Source organism: Oncorhynchus gorbuscha, linkage group LG08 (genome assembly GCF_021184085.1).
Source record: "Oncorhynchus gorbuscha isolate QuinsamMale2020 ecotype Even-year linkage group LG08, OgorEven_v1.0, whole genome shotgun sequence".
Taxonomy (NCBI): Eukaryota; Metazoa; Chordata; class Actinopteri; order Salmoniformes; family Salmonidae; genus Oncorhynchus; species Oncorhynchus gorbuscha.
Genome location: NC_060180.1, coordinates 8367859 through 8395591, shown reverse-complemented (window position 1 = coordinate 8395591; position 27733 = coordinate 8367859). Strand labels below are relative to the sequence as shown.

The 27733-nt window shown below is 45.2% G+C and overlaps 1 protein-coding gene and 1 long non-coding RNA gene across 2 annotated transcripts; both read right to left on the bottom strand.

The window, feature by feature from the left end:
• Window positions 1-13320: 13320 nt before the first annotated feature.
• LOC124041151 (putative ATP-dependent RNA helicase DHX57) lies at window positions 13321-26302 on the bottom strand. The gene is made up of 21 exons (XM_046358386.1): window positions 26064-26302; window positions 24732-24923; window positions 23461-24544; window positions 23092-23213; window positions 22668-22863; window positions 21603-21727; window positions 21360-21493; window positions 18279-18333; window positions 17976-18187; window positions 17743-17859; window positions 17465-17561; window positions 17145-17318; window positions 16730-16930; window positions 16178-16454; window positions 15789-15884; window positions 15436-15519; window positions 15198-15335; window positions 15001-15075; window positions 14779-14913; window positions 14461-14661; window positions 13321-14272 (listed from the first exon to the last, which is right to left on the bottom strand). Exons 1-21 carry the CDS (start codon window positions 26174-26176, stop codon window positions 14129-14131), a joined length of 3972 nt encoding a protein of 1323 aa, XP_046214342.1. The 5' UTR covers window positions 26177-26302; the 3' UTR covers window positions 13321-14128.
• A 381-nt stretch (window positions 26303-26683) lies between these two features.
• On the bottom strand, window positions 26684-27733 carry LOC124041152. Its single transcript, XR_006839854.1, has 3 exons — window positions 27663-27733; window positions 26951-27027; window positions 26684-26798 (listed from the first exon to the last, which is right to left on the bottom strand). It is a non-coding gene; the product is annotated as an uncharacterized LOC124041152 (long non-coding RNA).

The following is a 27733-nucleotide window of genomic DNA, read 5'->3' as shown; positions in this document are numbered from 1 at the left end:
GGAAACGTATGTTTACATTGCCAAAGCAAGTGAAATAGATCAAACAAAAGTGAAATGAACAATCTCTCTCTGTCTCTCTCTCTCACACACACACAGACGGTTGGTGCAGGCTTGTTCATTTTTAGTTGCCATATCATTTCATCATCCTGTTATCACTTCATCCCAACTTTCAGTGTAGATGCAATCATCCATTTGTCATTTTCAGATGACAAAAAGTCATTTGTGTCTCCTTGTCACGCCCTGACCTTAGTTATCTTTGTTTTCTTTATTATTTTGGTTAGGTCAGGGTGTGACGAGTGTGGTTTGTTTAGTTTTGTATTGTTTAGGGGTTTTGTATGTCTAGGGGTTTTTGTAAGTCTAGGTGTTTATATGTCTGTGGTTGCCTGGATTGGTTCTCAATCAGAGGCAGCTGTTTATCGTTGTCTCTGATTGGGGACCATTTTTAGGTAGCCATATTCCTTGGGTAGTTTCTGGGTTCTAAGTCTATGGTTAGTTGCCTGTCTGCACTAGCCATAATAGCGTTTTGTTTTGTTTTATTCAGTTCAGTGTTTGTTCTTTCATTAAAAAAGTATGTACGCTGCGCCTTGGTCTCCTCCATACAACGACAGCACATTAATACTTTAAAACTCTTATCATAACTAATTTATTTGGATTTCAATGTTCAATCAAATAAAATATACTGAACAAAAATATGAACACACAAAAATAGAAACGTAATATGTAAAGTGTTGGTCCCATGTTTCTTAAGCTGAAATTAAAGATCCCAGAAATGTTCCATACACACAAAAAGCTTATTTAAAAAAAACACTGGTTATCAAGATAATCAATCCGCCTGACAAGAAACTGATTAAACAGCATGATCATTACACAGGTGCACCTTGTGTAGGGGACAATAAAAGGCCACTAAAAATGTGCAGTTTGCCACACAACACAATGCCACAGATATCAAGAAACTGATTAAACAGCATGATCATTACACAGGTGCACCTTGTGTAGCGGACAATAAAAGGCCACTAAAAATGTGCAGTTTGCCACACAACACAATGCCACAGATATCAAGAAACTGATTAAACAGCATGATCATTACACAGGTGCACCTTGTGTAGCAGACAATAAAAGGCCACTAAAAATGTGCAGTTTGCCACACAACACAATGCCACAGATGTCTGAAGTTTTGAGAGTGTGCAACTGGCATATTGATTGCAAGAATGGTTGCAAGAATGGTCCAACGTCCAACCCAACTGGTCTCACAACTGCAGACCACGTGTAACCACGCCACCTCAGGACCTCTACATCTTCACCTGTGGGATCATCCGAGGGGGGAGAGGGTGCAGAGGAGTATTTATGTCTGTAATAAAGCCCTTTTGTGGGGAAAAAGTCATTATGATTTCCAGGGCCTGGCTCCCAAGTGGGTAGGCCTATGCCCTCCCATGCCCATCCATGGCTGCGCCCCTGCCTAGTCATATGAAATCCATGGATTAGGGACTATTGAATTAATTTCTAATAACTGATTTGCTTATATAAACTGTAACTCAGTCAAATCTTTGAAATTGTTGCATGTTACGTATATATTTTTACTTGGTGTAAATAAGGTGTTGCTTGTTCTCCATCCTCCTCTGATTCAGAATATAAAATGTGTCACGGCATTGCTTGGTTCAATTGCTATTGATAAGAGGAAACCGAATATCCAATATGAAACACATTTGACCTTTGTGCTGAACCTAACTATATACCTACCGGCTCTCTAAAAAGTCAGGTAAACAATACTTTCTTGTGGATATTTTTTTTCAAATTTCGAGCAGCTGAAGGACAAACCGGCCAGACAACCGGTAGAGTAGGTTTAAATGTGATTGTATTCAACATTCTGGCTTGTAAGGTACATTTAAACGATTTTGCACACACATTTCTCAGGCTTTATATACCAATTAATTGTGTATTACAGCATGATTAATCAGACTAGCTGTACCTCACCAAATGAGTTGATAGTACCCAGTGCCGTAGTGCCTCAGATTTTAAAATTCCCACACGGAACTGGTTAATTATCGTCCAAGAGGACTACAAAAAAAAGTTCCAAATGAAAACACGTGCGTAGCCTTTTGATATACAATTGTTCTGTTTTTATTGCTCTTTGAGTCCTAGTTGTATGATGTATTTATTGACGTCATCAGAACATTACAGAATATTAGTTGTTTTGTACATGAATTTAACAGGAGAATGAGGTTAGAGTAGTAGGCCTACATATCAGTATATTTATTTGTAAGTAAACTTAAATGCATTTTCACACGATTAAGTAGACCCGCTGTCAATTGAATAATATAAATATTATTCAGAGATTAAACTGACAGAACACAGAAATTAATCCATCTAATCTACGACTGGTAAAACGAGGGGAGGGGGTATGTGTCTTTTTGTCCATAACAGCTGGTGCGAGCTATTGCTCGCCTGAGGCAGAGTACTTTATCAAATCAAATCAAATTGTATTTATGATAATCTGTAGACTCCACTATCTACCAAGAGAGTTCTCATCTATATTATTTGTAGCCGTCTATTTACCATCACAGACCGATGCTGGTACTAAGACCGCACTCCACCAACTCTATAAGGCCATAAGCAAACAAGAAAATGCTCACCCAGAAGCGGCGCTCCTAGTGGACGGGGACTTTAATGCAGGCAAACTTAAATCAGTTTTACAACTTTTTACAAGAGGAAAAAAACCTCTAGACCACCTTTACTCCACACACAAAGATGCATACAAAGCTCTCCCCCGCATTCTATTTGGTAAATCTGACCATAATTCTATCCTCCTGATTCCTGCTTACAAGCAAAAACTAAAGCAAGAAGTATCAAAAGTACCCATGCCTTTTATATTCGCTTTGAGGTAAGCAACACTGAAGCATGCACGAGAGCACCAGCTGTTCTGGATGACTGTGCGATAACGCTCTCGGTAGCCGATGTGAGCAAGACCTTTAAACGGGTCAACATTCACAAAGCCGCGGGGCCAGATGGATTACCAGGACGTGTACTCAAAGCATGCGTGGACCAAATGGCAAGTGTCTTCACTGACATGTTCAACCTCTCCCTGACTGAGTCTGTAATACCTACATGTTTCAAGCAGACCACCATAGTCTCTGTGCCCAAGGAAGCGAAGGTAACCTGCCTAAATGATTACCGCCCTGTAGCACTCATGTCGGTAGCCATGAAGTGCTTTGAAAGGCTGGTCATGGTTCACATCAACACCATCCTCCCGGATACCCTCAACCCACTCCAATTCGCATACCGCCACAACAGATCCACAGATGATGCAATCTCAATTGCACTCCACACTGTCCTTTCCCACCTGGACAAAAGGAACACCTATGTGATAATTCTGTTCATTGACTACAGCTCAGCGTTCAACACCATAGTGCACACAGAGCTCATCACTAAGCTAATGTCACCAGTGCTGTACTGCACCGCTGGAGCTCTGCGTTGTGTGTGGTTGTAGACGTGGACTTCGGAGATCAGGTTGTTTTAATGAATCAGAATTCACTCTCTGCATCCAAAAGAAAACACAAAATATTTGTAGAGCACAAAAATGTTCTGCAAATCGTCGCCTCTTCCTCTCATAGTGCATCAAAATGATTTGCTAGAGTGCAAACATTAATATAGCCTCTCCTTATTATGTATCAACAAATAACATATATTTGACATAGATAAAACCACATACCTGCATCCAAAAGAAAAGACAAAACATTTGTAGAGCACAAATATGTTCTGCGAATCGTTGTCTCTTTCTACAACAGACACAATACAAGGGACTGTGATCATTCGAGGAGCTAGCCATCGTTCACACATACAATAGCTAGCTAATACCTTAGCTGGCTCGTAACCACATGTTCAATTCAGAATGTTAATATCATCCTAAAAAGTACAATTACAATTGCATCTTAACAATGCCATCCACTTATAAGTAACCTCTAAATATACATCATTATTTATGAACAAAACACTGTGTATGACTTTGTGCTTAAAGGAATCAAACTTTTCTGAAGAAAAAGCGTGCCTACCTCTCATAGTGCATCAGAATGATTTGAGCACGAGCACCCAGGGCAAAACATAAGTACACACTCCCCTATTCCCAGGATGCAGGCATGCATAATAACAAATAATCATGCTGTATTAATATATGAACCTGGTGAAATTCACAAAGTACTTTAACAACTGTTACACTAAGGACCCTGGGACTTAACACTTCCCTCTGCAACTGGATCCTGGACTTCCTGACAGCCGTCCCCAGGTGGTAAGCGTAGGCAACAACACATTTGTCACGCTGATCCTCAACACTGGGGCCCCTTAGGGGTGTGTACTTAGTCCCCTCCTGTACTTCCTGTTCACCCACGACTGCATGGTCAAACACGACTCCAACAGTATCATTAAGTTTGCTGACGACACAACAGTGTGATCAGCCTGATCACTGACAATGATGAGACAGCCTATAGGGAGGAGGTCAGAGAACTGGCAGTGTGGTGCCAGGACAACAACCTCTACCTCAATGTGAGCAGGACAAAGGAGCTGATCGTGGACTACAGGAATAGGCGGGCCGAACAGGCCCCCATTAACATCGACAGGGCTGTAGTGGAGCGGGTCGAGAGTTTCAAGTTCCTTGGTGTCCACATCACCAACAAACTATCATGGTCCAAACACACTAAGACAGTCGTGAAGAGGGGACAACAAAACCATTCCCCATCAGGAGACTGAAAATATTTGGCATGGGTCCTGAGATCCTCACAAAGTTCTACAGCTGAACCATTGAGAGTATCCTGACCGGTTGCATCACCGCCTGGTATGGCAACTTCTCGGCAACTGACCGTAAAGCGCTACAGAGCGTAGTGCGTACGGCCCAGTACATCACTGGGGCCAAACTTCCTGCAATCCAGGACCTATATAATAGGCGGTGTCAGAGGAAAGCCCATAAAATTGTCAGAGACTGGTCACCCAAGTCATAGACTGTTTTCTTTGCTACCACACGGCAAGTGGTACTGGAGAGCCAAGTCTAGGACCAAAAGGCTCCTTAACAGCTTCTACCCCCAAGCCATAAGCTGCTGAACAATTAATCAAATGGTCACCGGACTATTACATTGACCCCCCACCCCCTCTATTTGTGTTGTACACTGCTGCTACTCACTGTTTATTCTCTATGCATAGTCACTTCATCCCTACCTACATGTACAAATTAGCTCAATTGTGTTACTTTAAATTCTTTTAGATGTTTTACTTTAGTTTATTTGGTAAATATTTTCTTAACTCTTCTTGAACTGCACTGTTGTTTAAGGGCTTGTAAGTAAGTATTTCACTGTAAGGTCTACACTTCTTGTATTCAACGCATGTGACAAGTAAAGTTGGATTTGATTTAATCTGTTTACCAAGTTATCTGTTCCTGTAAATTACCTCATCAGTCGTTTTTAGTGTGTGCGTGTGTGTATGTGTGTGTGTGCGCCTGCATGTGCGTCTGCTGGGGTGAGTCCCAGATGCTCTTTTCTGATGGCCATTATGGCAGCACATGTTTTAGGCAGCTGTGCTCTCGCAGGATCTAATCCCATGGTCCGCTGCATCTGCTTGATCTACTTTCCCTGTCGCTCGGCCATGCCTTCAGTCATCTCTCCACGAGACATTTACATAGACAAACAGACAGGGTGTTGAAGTGCCGTGAACAACAATGGGTTTTGACATCTCGACATCCACTTTAATGGAGAATCAGATGTCATGCCTGAGGGCCTTTTTTCCTGCCCACGTGACAAAACAGACATGTGCATTTCTACCATTCAACAGCACATGGAAACATTCTGAGAGTGGAGCAGGGTAAGTGGTGTTAAACCTCTACTCCCTTCCTCTCAGCAGCAGTGGTGTTGTGATGGAGAGTCCAAATGGGTTCAATTAAGATAATCATTATTTGAATCAGGTAGCAAACCACTCAAACGGAACAAACTCCTCTCAGACAGCCTTCTTCCTGAGACTGGGAAAGAGAAAAACAACCTTCAGTCAGAGAGCGAGGGAAGACTTATGTCTGAGCCTAAGCATCAGACTGTCAGATAGAGCACTGTCTCTTATTGAACGCCAGATACTAACCTATGGTCATTTAGAAGTATGACAAGTCCAATGCTTCTCTAGGCATTGTGCTGATAACCTACATTCTCCCATCAAAGAACGGTGTGTGTTTCAAATTCAACTTTCGTTTATAACATGTACTGGATACATGTACATACATTTTCATTCGGGTCGCCTGTGGGAATTGAACCCTTAGCTACGCAAGTGCCACGCTTTATCAACTGAGCTACACGGGATACGCATGGTACACTATACACAGTCCTTTTCCTTCTGGACAATGCAACAACACTACGAAATAATGCAAGATAAGAATATGAACATCAAGTAAATGGCTCAGTAGAACAGAATAAACCTTTTAGCCTGAGCGTAAAATCCGGGAAGACACAATCATAGCTGTCATAAGTCTGGTGTCTGTCTGTCTGTGTGTCTGCCTTTCTCTGTCTGGTGTCTGTCTGTCTGTGTGTCTGCCTTTCTCTGTCTGGTGTGTGTCTGTCTGTGTGTCTGCCTTTCTCTGTCGGATGTGTCTGCCTTTCTCTGTCGGATGTGTGTCTGTCTGTGTGTCTGCCTTTCTCTGTCGGATGTGTGTCTGTCTGTGTGTCTGCCTTTCTCTGTCGGATGTGTGTCTGTCTGTGTGTCTGCCTTTCTCTGTCGGATGTGTGTCTGTCTGTGTGTCTGCCTTTCTCTGTCGGATGTGTGTCTGTCTGTGTCTGCCTTTTCTGTCGGATGTGTGTCTGTCTGTGTGTCTGCCTTTCTCTGTCGGATGTGTGTCTGTAACTACAGATATCTGTATGCGAACCATCAAAGAGAAAACTATTTTTTGAAATGGAGCTATCAGCTGAATCACAGTCTCAGAGTCTGAGCTGCAGCCCCTGCCATGATGCAGCCTGCTAATCCACCACTCACTGGCAGACTCAGGGGAGCAGGGACACCTTCATTTTCACTTCATCACATGGATGGAGAATACTAATGTGTTGTGATTCAGCTATACTTATCAACAGGGAAAAGGAGTCTGAATCACCGCTTCAGAGAAACCAATTAGAGAGCCTCTGGCAATGGAATTATATGACAGAAAAACGAGTGCCCTTTAGAAAACACAGGCAGCATAGGAATCTGGTGTGCACTCAGAAGACTGCAGAGTCTCTTTCATATAGGTATCTGATACATAGCAGTAAGCTTATTTCAAATAACTTCATACATACAGGACTGCCAACAGTTCCATTATCAAAATATGTGCCTTCATTAAAACACATGTTCCCCAGAGGTTGAAGTCTAGACTATGTGTGGTTTTGAATGGACTGTCAGGGGAAAGGTTATTACAGCATGAAGGATTTATTGATTTATTCATCAGTACACAGATCTCTTACAGTGTATGTTGAAGAGATTTTACATTACCATGGGGAAAAAAATGTTTTTGCATGTTTTGGTCATAATATTTCTTTCAATGGAAATGCATTCACTTGTGAACGAATAACTAAATGCTCCAGTAGTACAGTTCAGGGGTAAATAAAAGCTACCACAGAGTTTAGGTCAATGGCGCCATCTGTTGATAGGATGTGTTCATGACAGAACTACCCCCTGGGGTTGTTGCCATGGACGATCAAGTTCACATTCTGTTTTCATGTCTAATAAGCAGATGTCATGGAGTGCACATGCTCATATCTGAGCTCTAGTCACCTCTTATAGTTTTAGGAAAATTACAACTCAAAGACAAACTTTGGAATGCAATAATTTAAATAAAAAAATAATTTAAAAAAACTATTAATAGAATAAATGATTGATTCATGATTCATAAAAATTCAACAGAAAAATTGAATTAATAGGGAAAAAAATGTTTAAAGGACAGGAAATGGTGGGATTCTTCTCCTCTTCCTCTTTCTCCTTTCTGGAGGCCACACAGCCGCAGGTGACGCGTACCCCTCTTACGAGACTTCTGATCTTTGCCTAATAAGTACAAAAATAAAGTGTTTTTAATACAACATGTGGTGTGTTAGTACATTTATGTCATCTGGACTTGCCTGGAGATCCATCTTCACTATACTGTCTGACTGAAACATCTTTTTGCACATCTCCCTCCTGGGGTGTATTTATTACGTCTCACAACGGAAACCGTTTACCGTTTAAGAACCAAACGGAGGCAAACAGAGCAATAGGAACAGGGAGGGACCTACCTGAATTTGTCCAATAAAATATCTCTTATTCATTGAAAATCTTTTTCCGTTTGTAGTAAACGGTTTCTGTTGTTCAACGTTTTGTAACAGACAAAACATTTTGCAACAGAATTGGCGTAATCAATACACACCTAAGCACATTTCTTCCAGAATACTCACTCATTGTGAGGGGATCCACAGCCGTGTCCATCTCTGGTTTGTAAGAAAGAGCTACGCTCTATATTAAACTGTATACTTTAACACAGAGAAGCTCATGTGATTTGTCCTCCATTTCATCGATGCCAAGGGACAGAAAGTCGGCGGTGGCTGGTCAGCTTTGACTTCTATGCAGAAAAGGGTGTCAACTATAGACAGCTTTGGCTTTGGTGTCTCTTGGATGGCACAAACCTCAAGTGTTGTCATTGGAGATAGTGGCAACACACTGGGCACACCATATCATTTCAATGTGAAAATGTGGGTAATATTTGGTTGATGAATGAAATTTCAAGCTTTTTTCAACCCACTCAAAAAGACAGCCAGAAGTTTGTTGAATTCCCAATGTGTTATCACTATGCTTTCAACCATCCTAAAGCACAAGCAAATTCCAATGGGAAAACTATCAGATTTTTGGTTTAGTTGTCTTCTAAATGTGTTATCACTGTGCTTTTAACCATTTAAATGCACAACAAAGTTTAAATGGGAATACAATGTCAGATATTTTGAACATTAACACTTCAAATTAAATCCAATGTTATTTGCCACATACACATGGTTAGCAGATGTTAATGTGAGTGTAGCGAAATGCTGGTGCTTCTAGTTCCGACAATGCAGTGATATCAGTATAATCATTACAATATCAGTATGTTGGCAGCAGCCCTCAATGTTAGTGGTGGCTGTTTAACAGTCTGATGGCCTTGTGATAGAAGCTGTTTTTAAGTCTCTCGGTCCCTGCTTTGATGCACCTGTACTGACCTCGCCTTCTGGATGATAGCGGGGTGAACAGGCAGTGGCTCGGGTGGTTATTGTCCTTGATGATCTTTTTGTCCTTCCTGTGACATCGGGTGGTGTAGGTGTCCTGGAGGGCAGGTAGTTTGCCCCCGGTGATGCATTGTGCAGACCTCACTACCCTCTGGAGAGCCTTATAGTTGTGGGTGGAGCAGTTGCCGTACCAGGCTGTGAAACAGCCCGACAGGATGCTCTCGATTGTGCATCTGTAAAAGTTTGTGAGTGCTTTTGGTGACACGTCAAATTTCTTCAACCTCCTGAGGTTGAAGAGGCGCTGCTGCTCCTTCTTCACCACGCTGTCTGTGTGGGTGGACCATTTCAGTTTGTCCGTGATGTGTACGCAGAGGAATTTAAAACTTAATATGTAGTCATTGTGCTTCATCTAATAGCACAACCAAATGACCTGGATTGGAGTTAAGATTACATTAAGAGTACATGGTGCACGTGATGCCTGCTGTTGGATATTCTGAGCAGATCATTAGAGCAATTGTGATGCTCTCCACAGACCTGTGACCTTTGCATGTTATCTGGAACATGATTACATAAGAAGACATTTATAGTTACAGGAGGCCAACCTCAAAATGTGGCCGTGGAAGTGAACTACTGTTACATTAGTTTATAAGATAGACTTAACTGTCAGCTATTTACGTTAATAGAAAAATATTATTGAATTGTGTTTGGTTGACAACGCAACTAAATATCCACATCTATTAACTAATATTAAATTACGTTAATCATATTCTTGAGTTTTTATATTTGGTTTAGTTGGAGACGAATCCAACATACCATTTATGAACTTGTCGATAAGTTAATAGGCTATTGGCTGTTTGGCAAAAGTGATATTACATTGTGCTCAGTTGTCAACAAATTCCAGTTTGTCTACAAATTTATAATTGATATGCTAGATTCACATGTCCATCTCAACCAAAAATACAAGTTAAAGAATTGGACAAAACCTAATCAAACTTTAAACGCACTTTAAATAAACTTTGATTTGATTTAGTCCTATTCTTTAACTTGGATTATTTTGGTTGAGATGGAGACTTGAATCAATATACACTTGAAGATTCCATTTGAAATCAACCAAAGCTTGAACCCGAGGCTTATATGTGTCTATGTTTAGTTGAATTCATGGTTGAATTGAAACATCTGTTGATGACATTGTAACTGCTATATAGACCTAAATATCATGTTTGATGATATACACTGAATATACAAAACATTAAGAACATGACAGACTGACCAGGTGAATCCAGGTGAAAGCTATGATCTCATATTGATGTCACTTGTTAAATCCACTTCAATCAGTGCAGATGAAGGGGATGAGACAGGTTGAAGAAGGATTTTTGAGCCTCAAGACAATTGAGACATGGACTGTGTATGTGTGCCATTCAGAGGTTGAATGGACAAGACAACATGTTTAAGTGCCTTTGAACGGAGTATGGTAGTAAGTGCCAGGCACACTGGTTTGTATTAAGAACTGCACTACTGTTGGGTTTTTCACACTCAACAGTTTCCTGTGCATATCATGAATGGTCCACCACCCAAAGGACATCCAGCCAACTTGACACAACTGTGGGAAGCATTGGAGTCAACATGGGCCAGCATCCCTGTGGAACACTTTGGACACCTCGTAGAGTCCATGCCCCAACTAATTGAGGCTGTTCTGAGGGCAAAAGGGGTGGGGGGTTCCTAATGTTTGGTGACTTATAGGGAGGGTATATGGTTACATTTTATTTGCTGTGTTAAACCTAACCTTTGGAATGACTTCAATAGCAACAGTGAATATATTTAGTTAAGATGTTTCTCAATAATCATTCTTACTTTAGCACATTGGTAGTAGTCAGTAACAAATATAAAAGATGGGCTTGGTTGAAACGCTGGATGGGAGACCAAAGGGATAGCTGTAGATAGATCAACTCTCCAGTAAGAGGTGCTGCCCAGCATATAGTATTTTCTTTCTAGTATATATAACATTGAAGATCTGATGTTGTTTCAAAGTTACAAATTCAACATATTTTATACAAGGTTTGTGAAAATTGGTTACAATGATGACAATCTTGTAGTTTAAATTTCACCCTCAACCATTTACATTGATTACTTTTTTTTCAAATCCAATGTACACTGAACAAATACAGTGCCTTCAGAAAGTATTCAGACCCCTTGACTTTTTACACATTTTGTTACATTACAGCCTTATTCCAGAATAGATTAAATGATTTTCCCCCTCATAAATCTACACACAATGTCCCATAATTACAAAGCAAAAATAGTAAAAAATATATTTTAAAAAGTTTGCTAATTTATATATTTTTTAAACCCTGAAATATCACATTCACAAGTATTCAGACCCTTTATTGAGTACTTTGCTTGGCATTCAGGCCAAAGAGTTTAACCTTGGTTTAGAATCTTGTTTCTCATGGTCTGAGAGTCTTTAGGTGCCTTTTGGCACTTTTACTGAGGAGTGGCTTCCATCAGCCCACACTACCATAAAGACCTGATTGGTGGAGTGCTGCAGAGATTATTGTCATTCTGGAAGGTTCTCCCATCTCCACAGATGAACTCTAGAGCTCATTCAGAGTGACCATCGGGTTCTTGGTCACCTCCCTGACCAAGGCCCTTCTCCCCCGATTGCTCAATTTGGCCTTGCGGCTACCTTTAGGAAGAGTCTTGGTGGTTCCAAATTTCTTCCATTTCAGAATGTTGGAGGCCAGTGTGTTCTTGGGGACCTTCAATGCTGCAGAATTTTTTTGGTGTCCTTCCCTAGATATGTGCCTCGCCACAATCCTGTCTCGTAGCTGTCAACTATGAGACCTAATATAGACAGATATGCGTCTTTCCAAATCATGCCCATTCAATTGAATTTACCACAGGTGGACTCCAATCAATTTGTAGAAACATCTCAAGGATAGTCAATGGAAACAGGATGCACCTGATCTCAATTTCAAGTCTCATAGCAAAGGGTCTGAATACTTTTGTAAATAAGACATCTGTTTTCGCAAGAATGAAAAAAAAACGTTTCTGCTTTGAGATTGTGGTATTGTGTGTAGATTGATGAGGATTTTAAAATGTAATCCATTTCAGAATAACGCTGTAACATAACAAAACTTGGAAAAAGTCAAGGGGTCTGACACTTGTCTGAATTCATTTTATAGAAACGCAATATGTAAAGTGTTAGTTCCATGTTTCATGAGCTTAACTAAAAGAGGCAGCGTCATTGTTTCAGTTAACTCTGGAATGGAAAGGCATTGGAGGAGCATTTTTCTCAACAGTTTCTTAACCACACACAAGCAGGTGGTTATAGAGCGGTCTGGGATCTCACCAGCACCACTCAAAGCACAGAGACATTCTCCCACTGACAAAGGAATGTGACTCAAGCTTTCCCGGCTCAGGAGTGGACTTCCTCTGGTTATGTGGCTCCATAGACTTCAGCACCCACACACACACGATTCAGATTGAGAGTCGATCTCAGAACTCTTGGAGAACCACTTCAAGCTCAACTTCAGACGGGCTGAGGCAGCAGCTGATTTTGCTATACATCTGATGCAGAGTTCATATGCTAGTCAGAACTAGGAATCTCTGAAATGTCTGGCTTGCTGATTCGTTGAAAGCGGCACACGCATAACTAACTACAACCAGTTAGCAAGTTGGAAATGTCAGTTTCCTAGTTCCAACTAGCACGTGAATGCGACATTTGGGTAGATAATGTTCACAATTGAACCAATAAACTGGTCATCTATGAAACTCCCATCCAGCCCTTTTAGAAAGACTCCTTACTTGTCTTTCTCAGGCTCTCTAAATGCATGTTTTAGGTCTGGAACTGAAGCAGCAACATGTACAGCTATTGGATGGTGGATGGTGTCCGGGAGACAGAAATGGATCGCTGACTCAAACGGTTTGGTTGACCATCTACAGCTGCAGTCATCGCCTTTTTGACATTCAGCACAAAAGGCGTCAATGCTATTGCCTCAGAGGTTGGCGGTGTCAGAGCCTTGGCCATCAATAAACTGTGTCTTAGATAGTTCTTCCAAACCCAGTGTGAAAATGTATAAAAACACAGGGAAAATCAAGTTAGACTGCATTGTGCCTTTAAAAACGTGTCAACTTTTAATACAGCAAAATGTAGATATTAAGTGGAAGACTTCAATGTCTACAACGTGATTGTGCTTAAACAATTGAACAACTAAAAAGGACTACAAATTCACCCACGCAACTTATTTTTTTGTTTTATTTTCAGTTGTAATATTCATCAGACTAAAGTTAGTCACTGAAGCTGATGAGACATTGTTTATAAATTCTTTGGCAGCTTTTTACCAAATTGTCTACATTTCAATGAGCCCTTTTAATAGTGATGGCATGATTTTTACATCAGCGTGTTAATTTTATCTATATAAATGTACAGAAAGACAATAATGCAGAAGCTCTTAGAGCTGTATTCACATTTCAGTCAATCATGCATTAGTTATATCTAAATGCACACAAAAGCATAAATGTGCAACCATTTTCAGTACGGGAATCCAATATGGACTCAAATGCTATTTTTAGTTGTGTGCAAGAAAGGCACAACCTATAATAAAACGCAACTTGAGTTTCCCATATATACAGGAAATGTGGCCAAAATATATATATACACAAACAATGGCAAATTACCATTTCAGTTAAATAACCTTTTTAGCAATTCAGTTCAAATGTAACAATAAACTCTGCCAAATCTATTGCACTTCCTATGACAGCAAAAACAGTGATTTCTGTATGCTTGTTCAGCAGCACTTGTATCATTGCAATGCTACCACCAATAAGACTTGATCCAATGTACTGTAAGACTGGGAGGTGGAGCAAAGTATTCATCTAAAGGCAAGTGCTGGGTGTGTAATGGAGGGGAGCGGGGTGGTTTACTGGGTGGTGATGAGCTTGACGATCATGTGGATGATACGGGAGCCTCTCGGGCAAGTACACAGGTCCATGCTGGGGTTTCTGATCTTATCTTCGAGAAGCTGGTCCAACTCCCAGCGCAGCTCCTTCACCAGCTCTGCCACCTGCAGCCACACACAGAAGATACTGCAGTCAGGAACACAGAGCTGATTGACGAAGAGCTTATTACTCATTATAATGGTCCAGTTCTCCCTGCCCTGAACACGTGAACTGACCAGGCTATAACTAGGGGCCAGGTAGCCAGGTCAGGATCTTAAATCGTCTTTCTGAGAATGATAGCCAATCGGCTGACCTGGTGCGATGCTGCGGCGAACCGGATCCAGCCGTCGTCCAGGGAGATGACGAACTCGCCCTTCTGCAGCTCCACGTTGACCTGTCCCCCCCCAAACAGCACCAAGGGGTACACCGACACCATGCTGCAGTCTCTGATGAACACACGGCTCGTCTTCACCTTCTCATGGTACACCAGGTAGGGGCTGTCGTAGTGGCGCACCTGAAACCACCACACACAGGCACACACAAACTAACCTGGTATCTATTGTGTGGTTGTTTAGTTACTGTGAAAGAGTGGTGGTTGTCTCTGTACTTTATTCGTGGGGCTGTGTGTTACCGTGTAGTTGACGGAGGAGGGGTGTACGTGGACACAGCCGTCATTCTTGGTCATGTAGCGCAGCTCGTCTGCTTTGGGCTGCATCTTCACCGCTCCTTTACTGGTCTGCTTGAACTTCTCATGAGGAGACCTCACCTAGCACAGGGAAACACTGGCTTAGCTCAGGTACACACATTATACAAGGACTGAGCTGTTGATCATGCTGGATGGAGGAAGGCTCACCTGTACTACATTGGGATATAGGGCAGCACAGAGCATGGCAGACATCAACCTGATGTTGTCAGAGTTGAGGTTAGCCTGTCCAAGAGTTAAAGGGTGAAATGATTCACTTAATGATTTATGAACAGATTTTATATAGCAATGCAGGATTTATATAATGGAGATTTCTTAGATATATATTTCTCAATAAAACATCCCACCTCACGGCCCGTAGCCTCCATTATACCATCAGTCCCTTTGGCAGCCATTCTCTCAATGACTCTAGCCTTCAGTCCCTCCTTGACGAAGCCAATATCAGACAGCAGCTCTGTAAACTGCCTCTTCAGACTGGCTATCTCCTGCACACCAAAAAGCACATCTCAGACTCTTGCAAGTACTGTACAAAACATGGTAATAATGCCACCTGTCAGGAGACGATGCCACAGAAGAGTATCTCACCTGTAAGCCCCGGCTAGACAGGAAGTTCTCTCTGCAGTACTGAAACCCAGCCTGATTCCCGTTTCTGGCTGCTCCACACCAGCCCTGCGCAACGGCAACACATATTACCTTAGACAGTCACATATCCACTGCAAATCGTATGTATTGCTACTCTGTGTTTTAGATGGTTCTACATATTGCATTACCACTCAGAACCTGTTCATCTGTTTCTCAAGGCAAATGCAATTTTTCCATAGCTGGTTCAGCTAACATTTCAGTATTGAGTGAGTTTTACGGCATGTCAATATGGATGACATGGTTAGAGGATACACAGTGGAGTGGTTCAGGTCTATCCAATATGTATAGCACAGCACCTTGTATGCCTGCAACAGGGCCAGATGGTCACTGTTGGCCAGGGCATAATTCAGCTTCTTCTCATTGGCCTCCTCCCTCTTATCCCAAGGAGACACCTGGCCACAGGAAGAACACACCGCAGGAGAGGAAAGAAAGGAGGAAGCAGGAGAGGACACAGGAGAGGGGTGAGAACACAGGAGAGGGGTGAGAACACAGGAGAGAGACTTGCGACTGTGAAAAACTGAAATGTTTTTTTCCCTTTTCAACATTCAGAGAGTGAATCACAGGAGTTCACACTTCACAGTAACAATTCTTAATCATTGCTCCTTTCTTTTCAGTTAACGTTTCTACTCATTCCCAAGACCATTGGTAGGCTCAGAGCCACAAATGGTAGTTAGAGGTGGCTTACGAAGGGGGACTTGAAGGCCAGGCTGGCAGCGATGGTGAGGGCAGGGTCCAGGCAGCGAAAGATGGCACCAAACAGCATGAGTTTGCCAATGCGGACGTCCACAGGCAGACAGGCCAGGTGATAGCCCAGAGGGGTGAGCTTCTCGTCAGCCGTCAGAGCCCCCAGGTCCTGCAAACGCTGCTTGGCCGCATCCAGACTGCCCATGGCCGGGGGCTCAATGAGCCGGGAGAACACAGAATCCAATGGCCGCTCCGCAAACACATCTAGGATCTTAATCCTGAGAGGTGGAAGTGGGGATAAAGACAGAGATGGAATTGGAGAAAGAGGGCAGTTGGGAAATCTCCAAGTGAAAATGTTTACATTGGGGACAACACATCATGAGTTCCTACATCGAAAATGCAGGGAAGGTTCAAATGAATGACTGTCAGTGGTTAAATAAGGATCTACATGAGACAGTACATGAGTAAATAACACCTAATTGGTCAGTTGAGAGCACCACGAGAGGCAGAGTGCTGTAGTTAGGGGACATGAATCCTGTTATGCTCTGATTACCTGAGGCAGAGCTGCTCCAATGGGACTCTCTGGATCTCTGGCAGCTGCTGCTCTGCCAGTTGGTGTTGGAAGCAGTGGCTGGTGAAGAGATGGAAGCACACCCCTGAGGCCACGCGGCCAGCTCGCCCTCTCCTCTGCAGGGCGTTGGCACGGGACACCCACGACTCCTCCAGGCTCTCCATGCTCTTAGAGGCATCGTAACTGAGGGGACAGACTGAGTCAGCGAAATAACACTTTTATAAGCATCCTCACAGGCACAGTTATCAAGGACATGGTCCCCTCCTTACAAGAGGTTAGTATAGAGAATATACGAGTTGTACCAATTAACAGAGTTTGAACTTATCCAATGTGCTCTCATAAAGGAAACCAGTTGAGCCAAGACATCAGAGGGTTTAGAGGTCAGAGGTTATAGTACCTCTTCTCCTTCATCTTGCCTGAGTCCACCACGTAGACCACGTCGTCGATGGTAACGGAGGTCTCAGCGATGTTGGTGGAGATGATGATCTTGGTGACGCCCTCTGGTGGCCGCTTGAACACAGCCTGTTGCTCCTCGTTAGACAGGGACGAGTGAAGCGGGTACACCACACACCTGTGACACACACACACAACTATATCCACAACAAACATAACCCATCTACAGCTGTACCACAAACACACCGGTAGAAAACCTAAACCCATCACAATCACACACAAATCAGAATCTCATCCAGTACAGTGGTCCATGCATTTCCTTACCTGGCTCTGTTCCGGTTGTTGAACATCCTGTTGGACTGGAGCTGCTCATAAAGAGTCTTAATCTCAGCCAGGCCCGGCATGAATACCAACACAGCACCTGGACAGAGCAGGACAGGGAAGGTTGTGTTGTTAATGTTGTTACAGGAGTATTAACACACAGGTACTGCATAACTTCATGGTCAAATGTTAACTCAATTGAAATCATATTGCTACACCTTTACTGTGCATCTATCCATCTGTCATTCCTAGTAATAATTCTGTCGGTAGTGCTCGCTCACCTGGAGGGTAGCTATGGTCCCCGTCCACAATATACTCCAGCACACTCTCCACCAGGTCCATGTTGATCTTATCCAGGTCCATGGCAGATATGGTCTTCAAGACAGACTTCTTGGTGTCTTTAAACAAAATAAAACATCCTGATTAACATTCTCCTCCCAGACAAAGTAGCCGTGGGGAATAGGGTTCCATTCCAGACAGTGTGGTGTATTTAGCAGAGGGGAGGATCAGAAACCTTTGTATCGGACAGTGAGTTCCTGCAGGCTGAGCTGCTGGTCAGGGATGGAGTCTTTAATGAAGTCTTTTTTCTGGAGGTTCATGAAGGACCACATGTCGTCTCCCAGCTGGTCCACGGGGTCTTTGGCCCCCCCTCTGCCTCCCTTACTGCCTGATGAGGACTTCCCCCCGCCTGAGCGCATGAACGGACTGCCATCCTCAATCACATACCTGGGAGGAGAGTAGAATGTACAGGTCAAACAAACCTGAAGAACAGAAACAACACCTTGTTGTGTTTATGGTTTGGGAGTGCCATATTTACCTGGTTTTGGCAACTGCATCTTCCAGGAAAAACTGGTCGACAGGGAAAGTGCGTCCTGGGAAACACAAGAGATCGTGACGTAACTACTGACTGGTCTAACTATACACTTTGTTATACACCTTGCCCTAAATACGCTAAGAGACGTGGACTGGGATATTTTCCGCATTGCGGCGAACAACATTGATGAATCCCCCGATTCAGTGAGAGGGTTTATTAGCAAGTGCATCGGTGATGTTGTACCCACAGCGTCTATTAAAACATTCCCCAACCAGAAACCGTGGTTTGATGGCAGCATTTGCTCAAAACTGAAAGTGCGAACCACTGGTTTTAATCAGGGCAAGGTGACCGGAAACATGACTGAATTACAAACAGTGTAGCTATTCCCTCCGTAAGGCAATCAAACAGCTAAGCGTCAGTATAGAGACAAAGTAGAGTCGCAATTCAACGGCTCAGACACGAGAGGTATATGGCAGGGTCTACAGTCAATCACGGACTATAAAAGGAAAACCAGCCACGTTTACGGACCAGGATGTCTTGCTCCCAGAAAAACTAAACAACTTCTTTGCTCGCTTTGAGGACAACACAGTGCCACTGACACGGACCGCTACCAAAACCTGCGGACTCTCCTTCACTGCAGCCGACGTGAACAAAACAGTTAAACGTGTTAACCCTCGCAAGGCTGCAGGCCCAGACGGCATCCCCAGCCACGTCCTCAGAGCATGCGCAGACCAGCTGGCTGGTGTGTTTACGGACATATTCAATCAATCCTTATCCCAGTCTGCTGTTCCCACATGCTTCAAGAGGGCCACCATTGTTCCTGTTCCCAAGAAAGCTAAGGTAACTGAGCTAAATGACTACCGCCCTGTAGCACTCAATTCCCCCGCCCTGTACAACTTGGTCCTGTACTTCCTGACGGGCCACCCCCAGGTGGTGAGGGAAGGTAAAAACATGTCCACCCTGCTGATCCTCAACACTAGGGACGCACAAGGGTGCGTACCTGTGGACGGTGTGTGCTGGGGTAGAGGGTGTGTATCAGTACCTGGTATGTGAACGGTGTGTGCTGGGGTAGAGGGTGTGTATCAGTACCTGGATGGTGTGTGCTGGGGTAGAGGGTGTGTATCAGTACCTGGTATGTGGACGGTGTGTGCTGGGGTAGAGGGTGTGTATCAGTACCTGGTATGTGGACGGTGTGTGCTGGGGTAGAGGGTGTGTGTCAGTACCTGGACGGTGTGTGCTGGGGTAGAGGGTGTGTGTCAGTACCTGGTATGTGGACGGTGTGTGCTGGGGTAGAGGGTGTGTGTCAGTACCTGGTATGTGGACGGTGTGTGCTGGGGTAGAGGGTGTGTATCAGTACCTGGTATGTGGACGGTGTGTGCTGGGGTAGAGGGTGTGTATCAGTACCTGGTATGTGGACGGTGTGTGCTGGGGTAGAGGGTGTGTATCAGTACCTGGTATGTAGACGGTGTGTGCTGGGGTAGAGGGTGTGTATCAGTACCTGGATGGTGTGTGCTGGGGTAGAGGGTGTGTGTCAGTACCTGGTATGTAGACGGTGTGTGCTGGGGTAGAGGGTGTGTATCAGTACCTGGTATGTGGACGGTGTGTGCTAGGGTAGAGGGTGTGTATCAGTACCTGGTATGTGGACGGTGTGTGCTGGGGTAGAGGGTGTGTATCAGTACCTGGATGGTGTGTGCTGGGGTAGAGGTTGTGTGTCAGTACCTGGTATGTGGACGGTGTGTGCTGGGGTAGAGGGTGTGTGTCAGTACCTGGATGGTGTGTGCTGGGGTAGAGGGTGTGTGTCAGTACCTGGTATGTGGACGGTGTGTGCTGGGGTAGAGGGTGTGTATCAGTACCTGGTATGTGGACGGTGTGTGCTGGGGTAGAGTGTGTGTATCCGTACCTGGTATGTGGACGGTGTGTGCTGGGGTAGAGGGTGTGTATCAGTACCTGGTATCGAGACGGTGTGTGCTGGGGTAGAGGGTGTGTATCAGTACCTGGTATGTGCTGGGGTAGAGGATGTGTATCAGTACCTGGTATGTAGACGGTGTGTGCTGGGGTAGAGGGTGTGTTTCAGTACCTGGTATGTGGACGGTCTGTGCTGGGGTAGAGGGTGTGTGTCAGTACCTGGTATGTAGACGGTGTGTGCTGGGGTAGAGGGTGTGTATCAGTACCTGGTATGTGGACGGTGTGTGCTGGGGTAGAGGGTGTGTGCTGGGGTAGAGGGTGTGTGTCAGTACCTGGTATGTAGACGATGTGTGCTGGGATAGAGGGTGTGTATCCGTACCTGGTATGTGGATGGTGTGTGCTGGGATAGAGGGTGTGTATCAGTACCTGGTATGTGGACGGTCTGTGCTGGGGTAGAGGGTGTGTATCAGTACCTGGTATGTGGACGGTGTGTGCTGGGGTAGAGGGTGTGTATCAGTACCTGGTATGTGGACGGTGTGTGCTGGGGTAGAGGGTGTGTGTCAGTACCTGGATGGTGTGTGCTGGGGTAGAGGGTGTGTGTCAGTACCTGGTATGTGGACGGTGTGTGCTGGGGTAGAGGGTGTGTATCAGTACCTGGTATGTGGACGGTGTGTGCTGGGGTAGAGTGTGTGTATCCGTACCTGGTATGTGGACGGTGTGTGCTGGGGTAGAGGGTGTGTATCAGTACCTGGTATCGAGACGGTGTGTGCTGGGGTAGAGGGTGTGTATCAGTACCTGGTATGTGCTGGGGTAGAGGATGTGTATCAGTACCTGGTATGTAGACGGTGTGTGCTGGGGTAGAGGGTGTGTTTCAGTACCTGGTATGTGGACGGTCTGTGCTGGGGTAGAGGGTGTGTGTCAGTACCTGGTATGTAGACGGTGTGTGCTGGGGTAGAGGGTGTGTATCAGTACCTGGTATGTGGACGGTGTGTGCTGGGGTAGAGGGTGTGTGCTGGGGTAGAGGGTGTGTGTCAGTACCTGGTATGTAGACGATGTGTGCTGGGATAGAGGGTGTGTATCCGTACCTGGTATGTGGATGGTGTGTGCTGGGATAGAGGGTGTGTATCAGTACCTGGTATGTGGACGGTCTGTGCTGGGGTAGAGGGTGTGTATCAGTACCTGGTATGTGGATGGTGTTACAGTTGTTGTAGTACTGGGAGAAGAGGTCAGCGTTGAGGGTGGCACTCATCAGGATGATCTTCAGATCTGGTCGCTGTACCATCAGATCCTTCAACACCAACAGGAGGAAGTCACTGAGGGAGAGGGACGGAGGGTGAGCGAGAGAGCGAAAGAGACAGTGGTCAAAAGCACGGGGAGGCTACTAGCACGATAATGAGCGAGTCTGTGTGTTTGATATCTCACCTCTCCTCTGTGCGCTCATGCACCTCATCCACTATGACATGAGAGATCCCTGTGAGGTCTGCCTCCCCCTCCAGCCTCCTCAGTAGAACTCCTGTGGTGCAGTACAGCAGCCTGGTGGCCGCAGACTGAGGGAGTGAGAGAGACACACACACGGGGGGAAAAGAGAGAGAGAGAGAGAGAGAGAGAGAGGAATATGAGAGAGAGGAATATGAGAGAGAGGAATATGAGAGAGAGAGAGAGAGAGAGAGAGAGAGAGAGAGAGAGAGAGAGAGAGAGAGAGAGAGACAGAGGAATATGAGAGAGAGAGAGACAGAGGAATATGAGAGAGAGAAAGACAGAGGAATAGAGAGAGAGAGAATAGAGAGGAATAGAGAGAGAGAGAGAGAGAGAGAGAGAGAGAGAGAGAGAGAGAGAGAGAGACAGAGGAATATGAGAGAGAGAGAGAGAGAGAGAGAGAGAGAGAGAGAGAGGAATATGAGAGAGAGAGAGAGAGAGAGAGAGAGAGAGAGAGAGAGAGAGAGAGACAGAGGAATATGAGAGAGAGAGAGACAGAGGAATATGAGAGAGAGAGAGACAGAGGAATATGAGAGAGAGAGAGAGAGGAATATGAGAGAGAGAGAGAGAGAGAGAGGAATATGAGAGCGAGAGAGAGAGAGAGGAATATGAGAGAGAGAGAGGAATATGAGAGAGAGAGAGGAATATGAGAGAGAGAGAGGAATATGAGAGAGAGAGAGGAATATGAGAGAGAGAGAGGAATATGAGAGAGAGAGGGGAATATGAGAGAGAGAGGGGAATATGAGAGAGAGAGAGGAATATGAGAGAGAGAGAGGAATATGAGAGAGACAGAGGAATATGAGAGAGAGAGACAGAGGAATAGAGAGAGAGAGAGAGAGAGAGCGAGAGATATGAGAGAGGATATGAGAGGGGGGGGATATGAGAGAGGGGGGGGGGATATGGGAGATGGGAGAGAGGGAGCAAGTGTAATTCAAGTTTTTTTTTAAACAGCTTTAACCAGAATGCAAGGTTATGGATGTGAGCATGTTTACAACATTGAGTTCCACTGACCCTGACAGTCTCCAGGCGGATCTGGTAACCCACTGAGTTACCGAGGCGTTCTGCCCGCTCCTGTGCCACCCTCTCAGCCACGGTGATGGCAGAGATACGGCGGGGCTGGGTGCAGATGATGTTAGCCACCTGGTCAGTAGGCCCACTCAGAGATGCATCCAAAATGAATTGAGGGATCTGGGTGGTCTTACCACACCTGTACAAGACCACCATAAAGACACCATATATTAACACCAAAAACAGAACACTGCAAAATGCAACATCCCTAGTAACACCTGTGGCATTCCACACAAACAGTTTTCTGTAACTAATTACTAGATTTTACTTTCCAGATTGATGCAAATATTGAAAATGGTCCTAGAAATATACCATATTGGCCACAGTGTGCTGTGCTGCAGTGGACTCAGGCCTGTCACTGACTCACCCAGTCATGCCACTGACCACCAGCACCTGGCAGTTGTCCAACAGGTCCAGGATGTTCTCCTTCTCATTCCAAGCAGGCAGCTTCTGTCTCTGCTGCAACATGGAGGTGAAGCGCCTGGATGACTGGCAGAGAAAGGAACAGTAAGAGGGGATCAGATGGAGAAAAAATAACAGACATTCACATATCATCCTTAGGGAGTGAGCTTTTTCATGACTACGGATATGGCCTTGACTAGTAATGGACAGGACTGATGAATCGCAAGTCTCCCATACCACCAATAGATGGAGCTAAATAGCATAAGACAGGCTGTTTACATGTCCCTCTTGTACTGTAGTAACAGCCCAGAATGAAGTACGTTCTCTACTCTACCTGTTTTGTCCTGAACTCTCGACACAGTTTGGCGTTCTCCTTTTGCTGGCTCCCTGTCCTCTCTTCATGTCTCTTCACCATCTTCTTCCTCAGGTTGACATAGCTCTCGGTCTGAGGAACCACCACTCCTTCCTCATCCTCCTCCAAGTCTTCTGTGGCCTGCTGTATCCTGTGGCTGCTTGTTCTGTTAGTTGGGGCAGTGCTGCTGTTGGCGGTGCTGTTAGTTGGGGTAGTTCTGTTGATGTTCGTAATACTCTTGCTCTCCACATGTGATGCTGTGTTGCTCCTCCCACTCTTGCTCTTCGTCATGGCAACAGCAGCAGGGGGTGGAGCCACTACCACAGGGGGCAGGGAGCTGTATTTATGATGCATGACTGACAGCAGCTCCTTCATGGTGGCCTCGTCCTCGCAGCAAGTGATCAGGGTGTAGACCACGGGCTCCCCCTCCTTCGCTGCAGCCAAGGCCTCCCCGAACAGATGCTCTGTGACACTCAGCCTGGCTGCGGCCCCTATGGTCTCATCGTTAGTGCTGAAGGCCACGACAGGGGCCTGGAAGGGGTAGCGGTTCCCTTTAGGGAAGCGGACCTCCAGCACGTACTCTGGAGAGGAGTAGCTGCTGAACCCAGGTTGGCTGGCTCCCACGGGGTCTTGAGGGCCCGAAGCTGTTCCCTTGGTGGGCATCTGGTGCTTATACTTGCACTTAGCTCCAAACCTGCAGCCGGCACCCTTTAGGTAGAAGCTGCAGACGTCCCTAATTTGAACGGAGTTGTTGGTACGAGCAGATGTGTTCTGTTTACCTCCTGCAATGTCAGCCAGGAAGTCGGGGTCCAAAGTGACAGTCCAAACGCTGTTGGCGATGCGCTCGGTGAAACGGTCGCCGTAGATGGCGGTGAGGGCCAAGGCCTCCTCCTGTCTCTGGGTGAGGCACTCGTCCATGGGCGCCCCTTGGAGGCCATCGGGGTAGACAGCTTTGGGGCCGTAGCGCTCGGAGAAGACCTGGAGGAGTAGCTGTTCCATGGTGGCTCCCACCTCCCCAACACCTGCCTCCAGGGCCTGCTTGCTGCGCTCCCGGTCAAAACCATACCTACACACAACACCGAGGGAGGGATGTTATAAACGACACATGAAGACATGACACATTCATCAAAATGACTGGAAGCAACCCCCTTCCTAAACAATTTTAAAAGTGTCACTAAATATCCCACCCTGACATATCATTACAGGTGAGATGGGTATAGAAGGTTAAGTCTGAATCTAAGTGGTGTTGATACCTGCAGAGCTTTCCTATTGCAAACAGTCCTATGACTGGCTCGGGAGTGGGCCGCCGTTCATCCTCAGAGTCAGGATCAAAGACGGGGCTCTCTGCACTCTCAACAGGCTCATCATGGGTGTTCCAGAACTGCCCTTCCTCCCGGTAATCCAGTTCATCATACTCCTCCTCTTCCTCATACTCCTCTTCTTCACTGAGAAAGGAAAGGTGGGATAAGATCACATGATGTTATTAGTCTATTCGGGTCAACAAGGTGACACCTGATAGATCCCAGTGCAACGAAACAAATCTCTACCGAGAAGAAAACACCATCCCTGAACACAAACCAATGATTCTAATATTGTACAGTCCCCCAGTGTTCTAAAGGCACCCCAGTGTCCTAAAGGAGCGTTCTAAAGGCACCCCAGTGTTCTAAAGGAGTGTTCTAAAGGCACCCCAGTGTTCTAAAGGAGTGTTCTAAAGGCACCCCAGCGTTCTAAAGGAGTGTTCTAAAGGCACCCCAGTGTTCTAAAGGAGTGTTTTAAAGGCACCCCAGTGTTCTAAAGGAGTGTTTTAAAGGCACCCCAGTGTTCTAAAGGAGTGTTTTAAAGGCACCCCAGTGTTCTAAAGGAGTGTTTTAAAGGCACCCCAGTGTTCTAAAGGAGTGTTTTAAAGGCACCCCAGTGTTCTAAAGGAGTGTTTTAAAGGCACCCCAGTGTTCTAAAGGAGTGTTTTAAAAGGCACCCCAGTGTTCTAAAGGCACCCCAGTGTTCTAAAGGAGTGTTTTAAAGGCACCCCAGTGTTCTAAAGGAGTGTTTTAAAGGCACCCCAGTGTTCTAAAGGAGTGTTCTAAAGGCACCCCAGTGTTCTAAAGGAGTGTTCTAAAGGCACCCCACTGTTCTAAAGCAGTGTTCTAAAGGCACCCCAGTGGTCTAAAGGAGTGTTCTAAAGGCACCCCAGTGTTCTAAAGGCACCCCAGTGTTCTAAAGGAGTGTTCTAAAGGCACCCCAGTGTTCTAAAGGCACCCCAGTGTTCTAAAGGCACCCCAGTGTTCTAAAGGCACCCCAGTGTTCTAAAGGCACCCCAGTGTTCTAAAGGAGTGTTCTAAAGGGAGCCCAGTGTTCTAAAGGAGTTTTCTAAAGGCACCCCACTGTTCTAAAGGAGTGTTCTAAAGGCACTCCAGTGTTCTAAAGGCACCCCAGTGGTCTAAATGCACCCCAGTGTTCTAAAGGAGTGTTCTAAAGGCACCCCAGTGTTCTAAAGGAGTGTTCTAAAGGAGTGTTCTAAAGGCACCCCAGTGTTCTAAAGGCACTCAAGTGGACAGTCTCTCACAGTATGTTTTGAGAACACTCACTCATATGGCTCATCGTCGTAGTCCTGGGTCTGCAGCTCTCTCAGCAGCTCTTTCACCTGCTCCTGGTTCTCATTGGTCATGAAGATCTTCTGCATGGGCATGTTGCCCATCATCTCAGGCCTGAGGCGAGGCTTGTCTTCATCCAGCAGCCTAGGCCGAGGTCTCTCGCTAATTAGGGATTTTGGTAAACCCCTACCATTAACCTTTCCCCTACCCCCATCTCCGCCACCTCTACCCCTCCCTCCACCAGTGCTCCTTCCCCTTCCTCCTCTACCTCTGCTGCTACCCCCGCTGCCCCGGCTGCCCCCACCCCTTCCTCTGCCCGAGGTGGGCCTGTGGATAGAGAAAGAGAGATGAGAGAAATAAGTTAATTATTCAGGCTTATTCCACATTTCAAAGGATCAGAGCAAGCATGAATACTCTAGTAGCTAACTAATTATCTTAAGACAAATGCTCAGGATAAGAGCGTTGGCTAAATTACTAAAATGTAAATGTAATTACACGGTACCTGTTTGAGCGACTGGGTCCAAAATCAAGACTGAAATCATCACCGTCATCCCAGCCACCACTAGCTGCTTTTCCACCTCCCCCCCTCCTCCTCCTCCTCCTCCTCCCCCCCTCCCTCTTCCTCCTCCTCCTCTGGGCTTGTTAAATCGCCCTCCACCTCTGTTGGGCTGCCCCCTCCTTCTTCCACTCATTTCAAGTCTCTTTCTGTAATCCAAAGTACAATCACACCTGAAGAGAACAAAAGCAGATAAATCAAGAGGTACATTATTAGTGCTGTGGTGTCAACCCTGCTCAGGGTTGGAAAGCATCTAGAGGTCAAATGTGTGTCTATTTCATGAATAAGGTCTACACAAAACTAAGTGCATAGTCACCACACATACCTTCAATGCAATGGCATTTGACACCTGCTTCTGACCTGTGCTGAATGAGAGGATGAGAGGAAGATACAGTTGTCGACCTGTAGAGAGAGAGAGAGAGAGATGCAGTCTCATACCAGATGTAGTTTGCAACGAGCCTTTGACTATTCAATAGCATAACACATTGCCAAGTAACTGTTATTATGCGCCGGACACACTTCTTGCATTACTGTAGCACTCGGTTGTTTTGCAGTTGCTGACTTCACTTCCTACTCTGGGCTTCAGTTTTTAGTTCAATGACACATACGGCGCCGGTGGCCATAATTATACCAGGCACGGTGACGGTGCCTTAAACGGGAGAACTGGGTAGCTAAAGTTGTACTTTCTGGCTGACAAAACACGTTTACATCGTGTTCAGTTCATAAAACGCAATAGGTTGTGGGCAAACGAGATAATTGAATAGAATGAATCAACAGTACACTTAACAGTCAGCTTGTACTGAAGATGGCTAGTCAGTAGCCATGCTAGCTACCGTTAACGTTAGCTAGCTAAATAGTTAGCCTAGCTACCGGCAGGTTGGTAGAAAACATTGTTTATTTCTTTATGGGCAAGAGGACATTTAGTGAAAGCTTTTGCTTAAAAAAAAGGTACAATCTACGAACGGTCGAGGGAAAAAAACACATAAGAGAGACAAATAACAGTTTATTGAGCCAGAGACCGAAGAACATGTACAAACCTGACACAAAGCTGATCGGTCCACCGGCAAATTCAGCTTCTCTCTCATTGGTTAATGAATCAGAGGTCAAA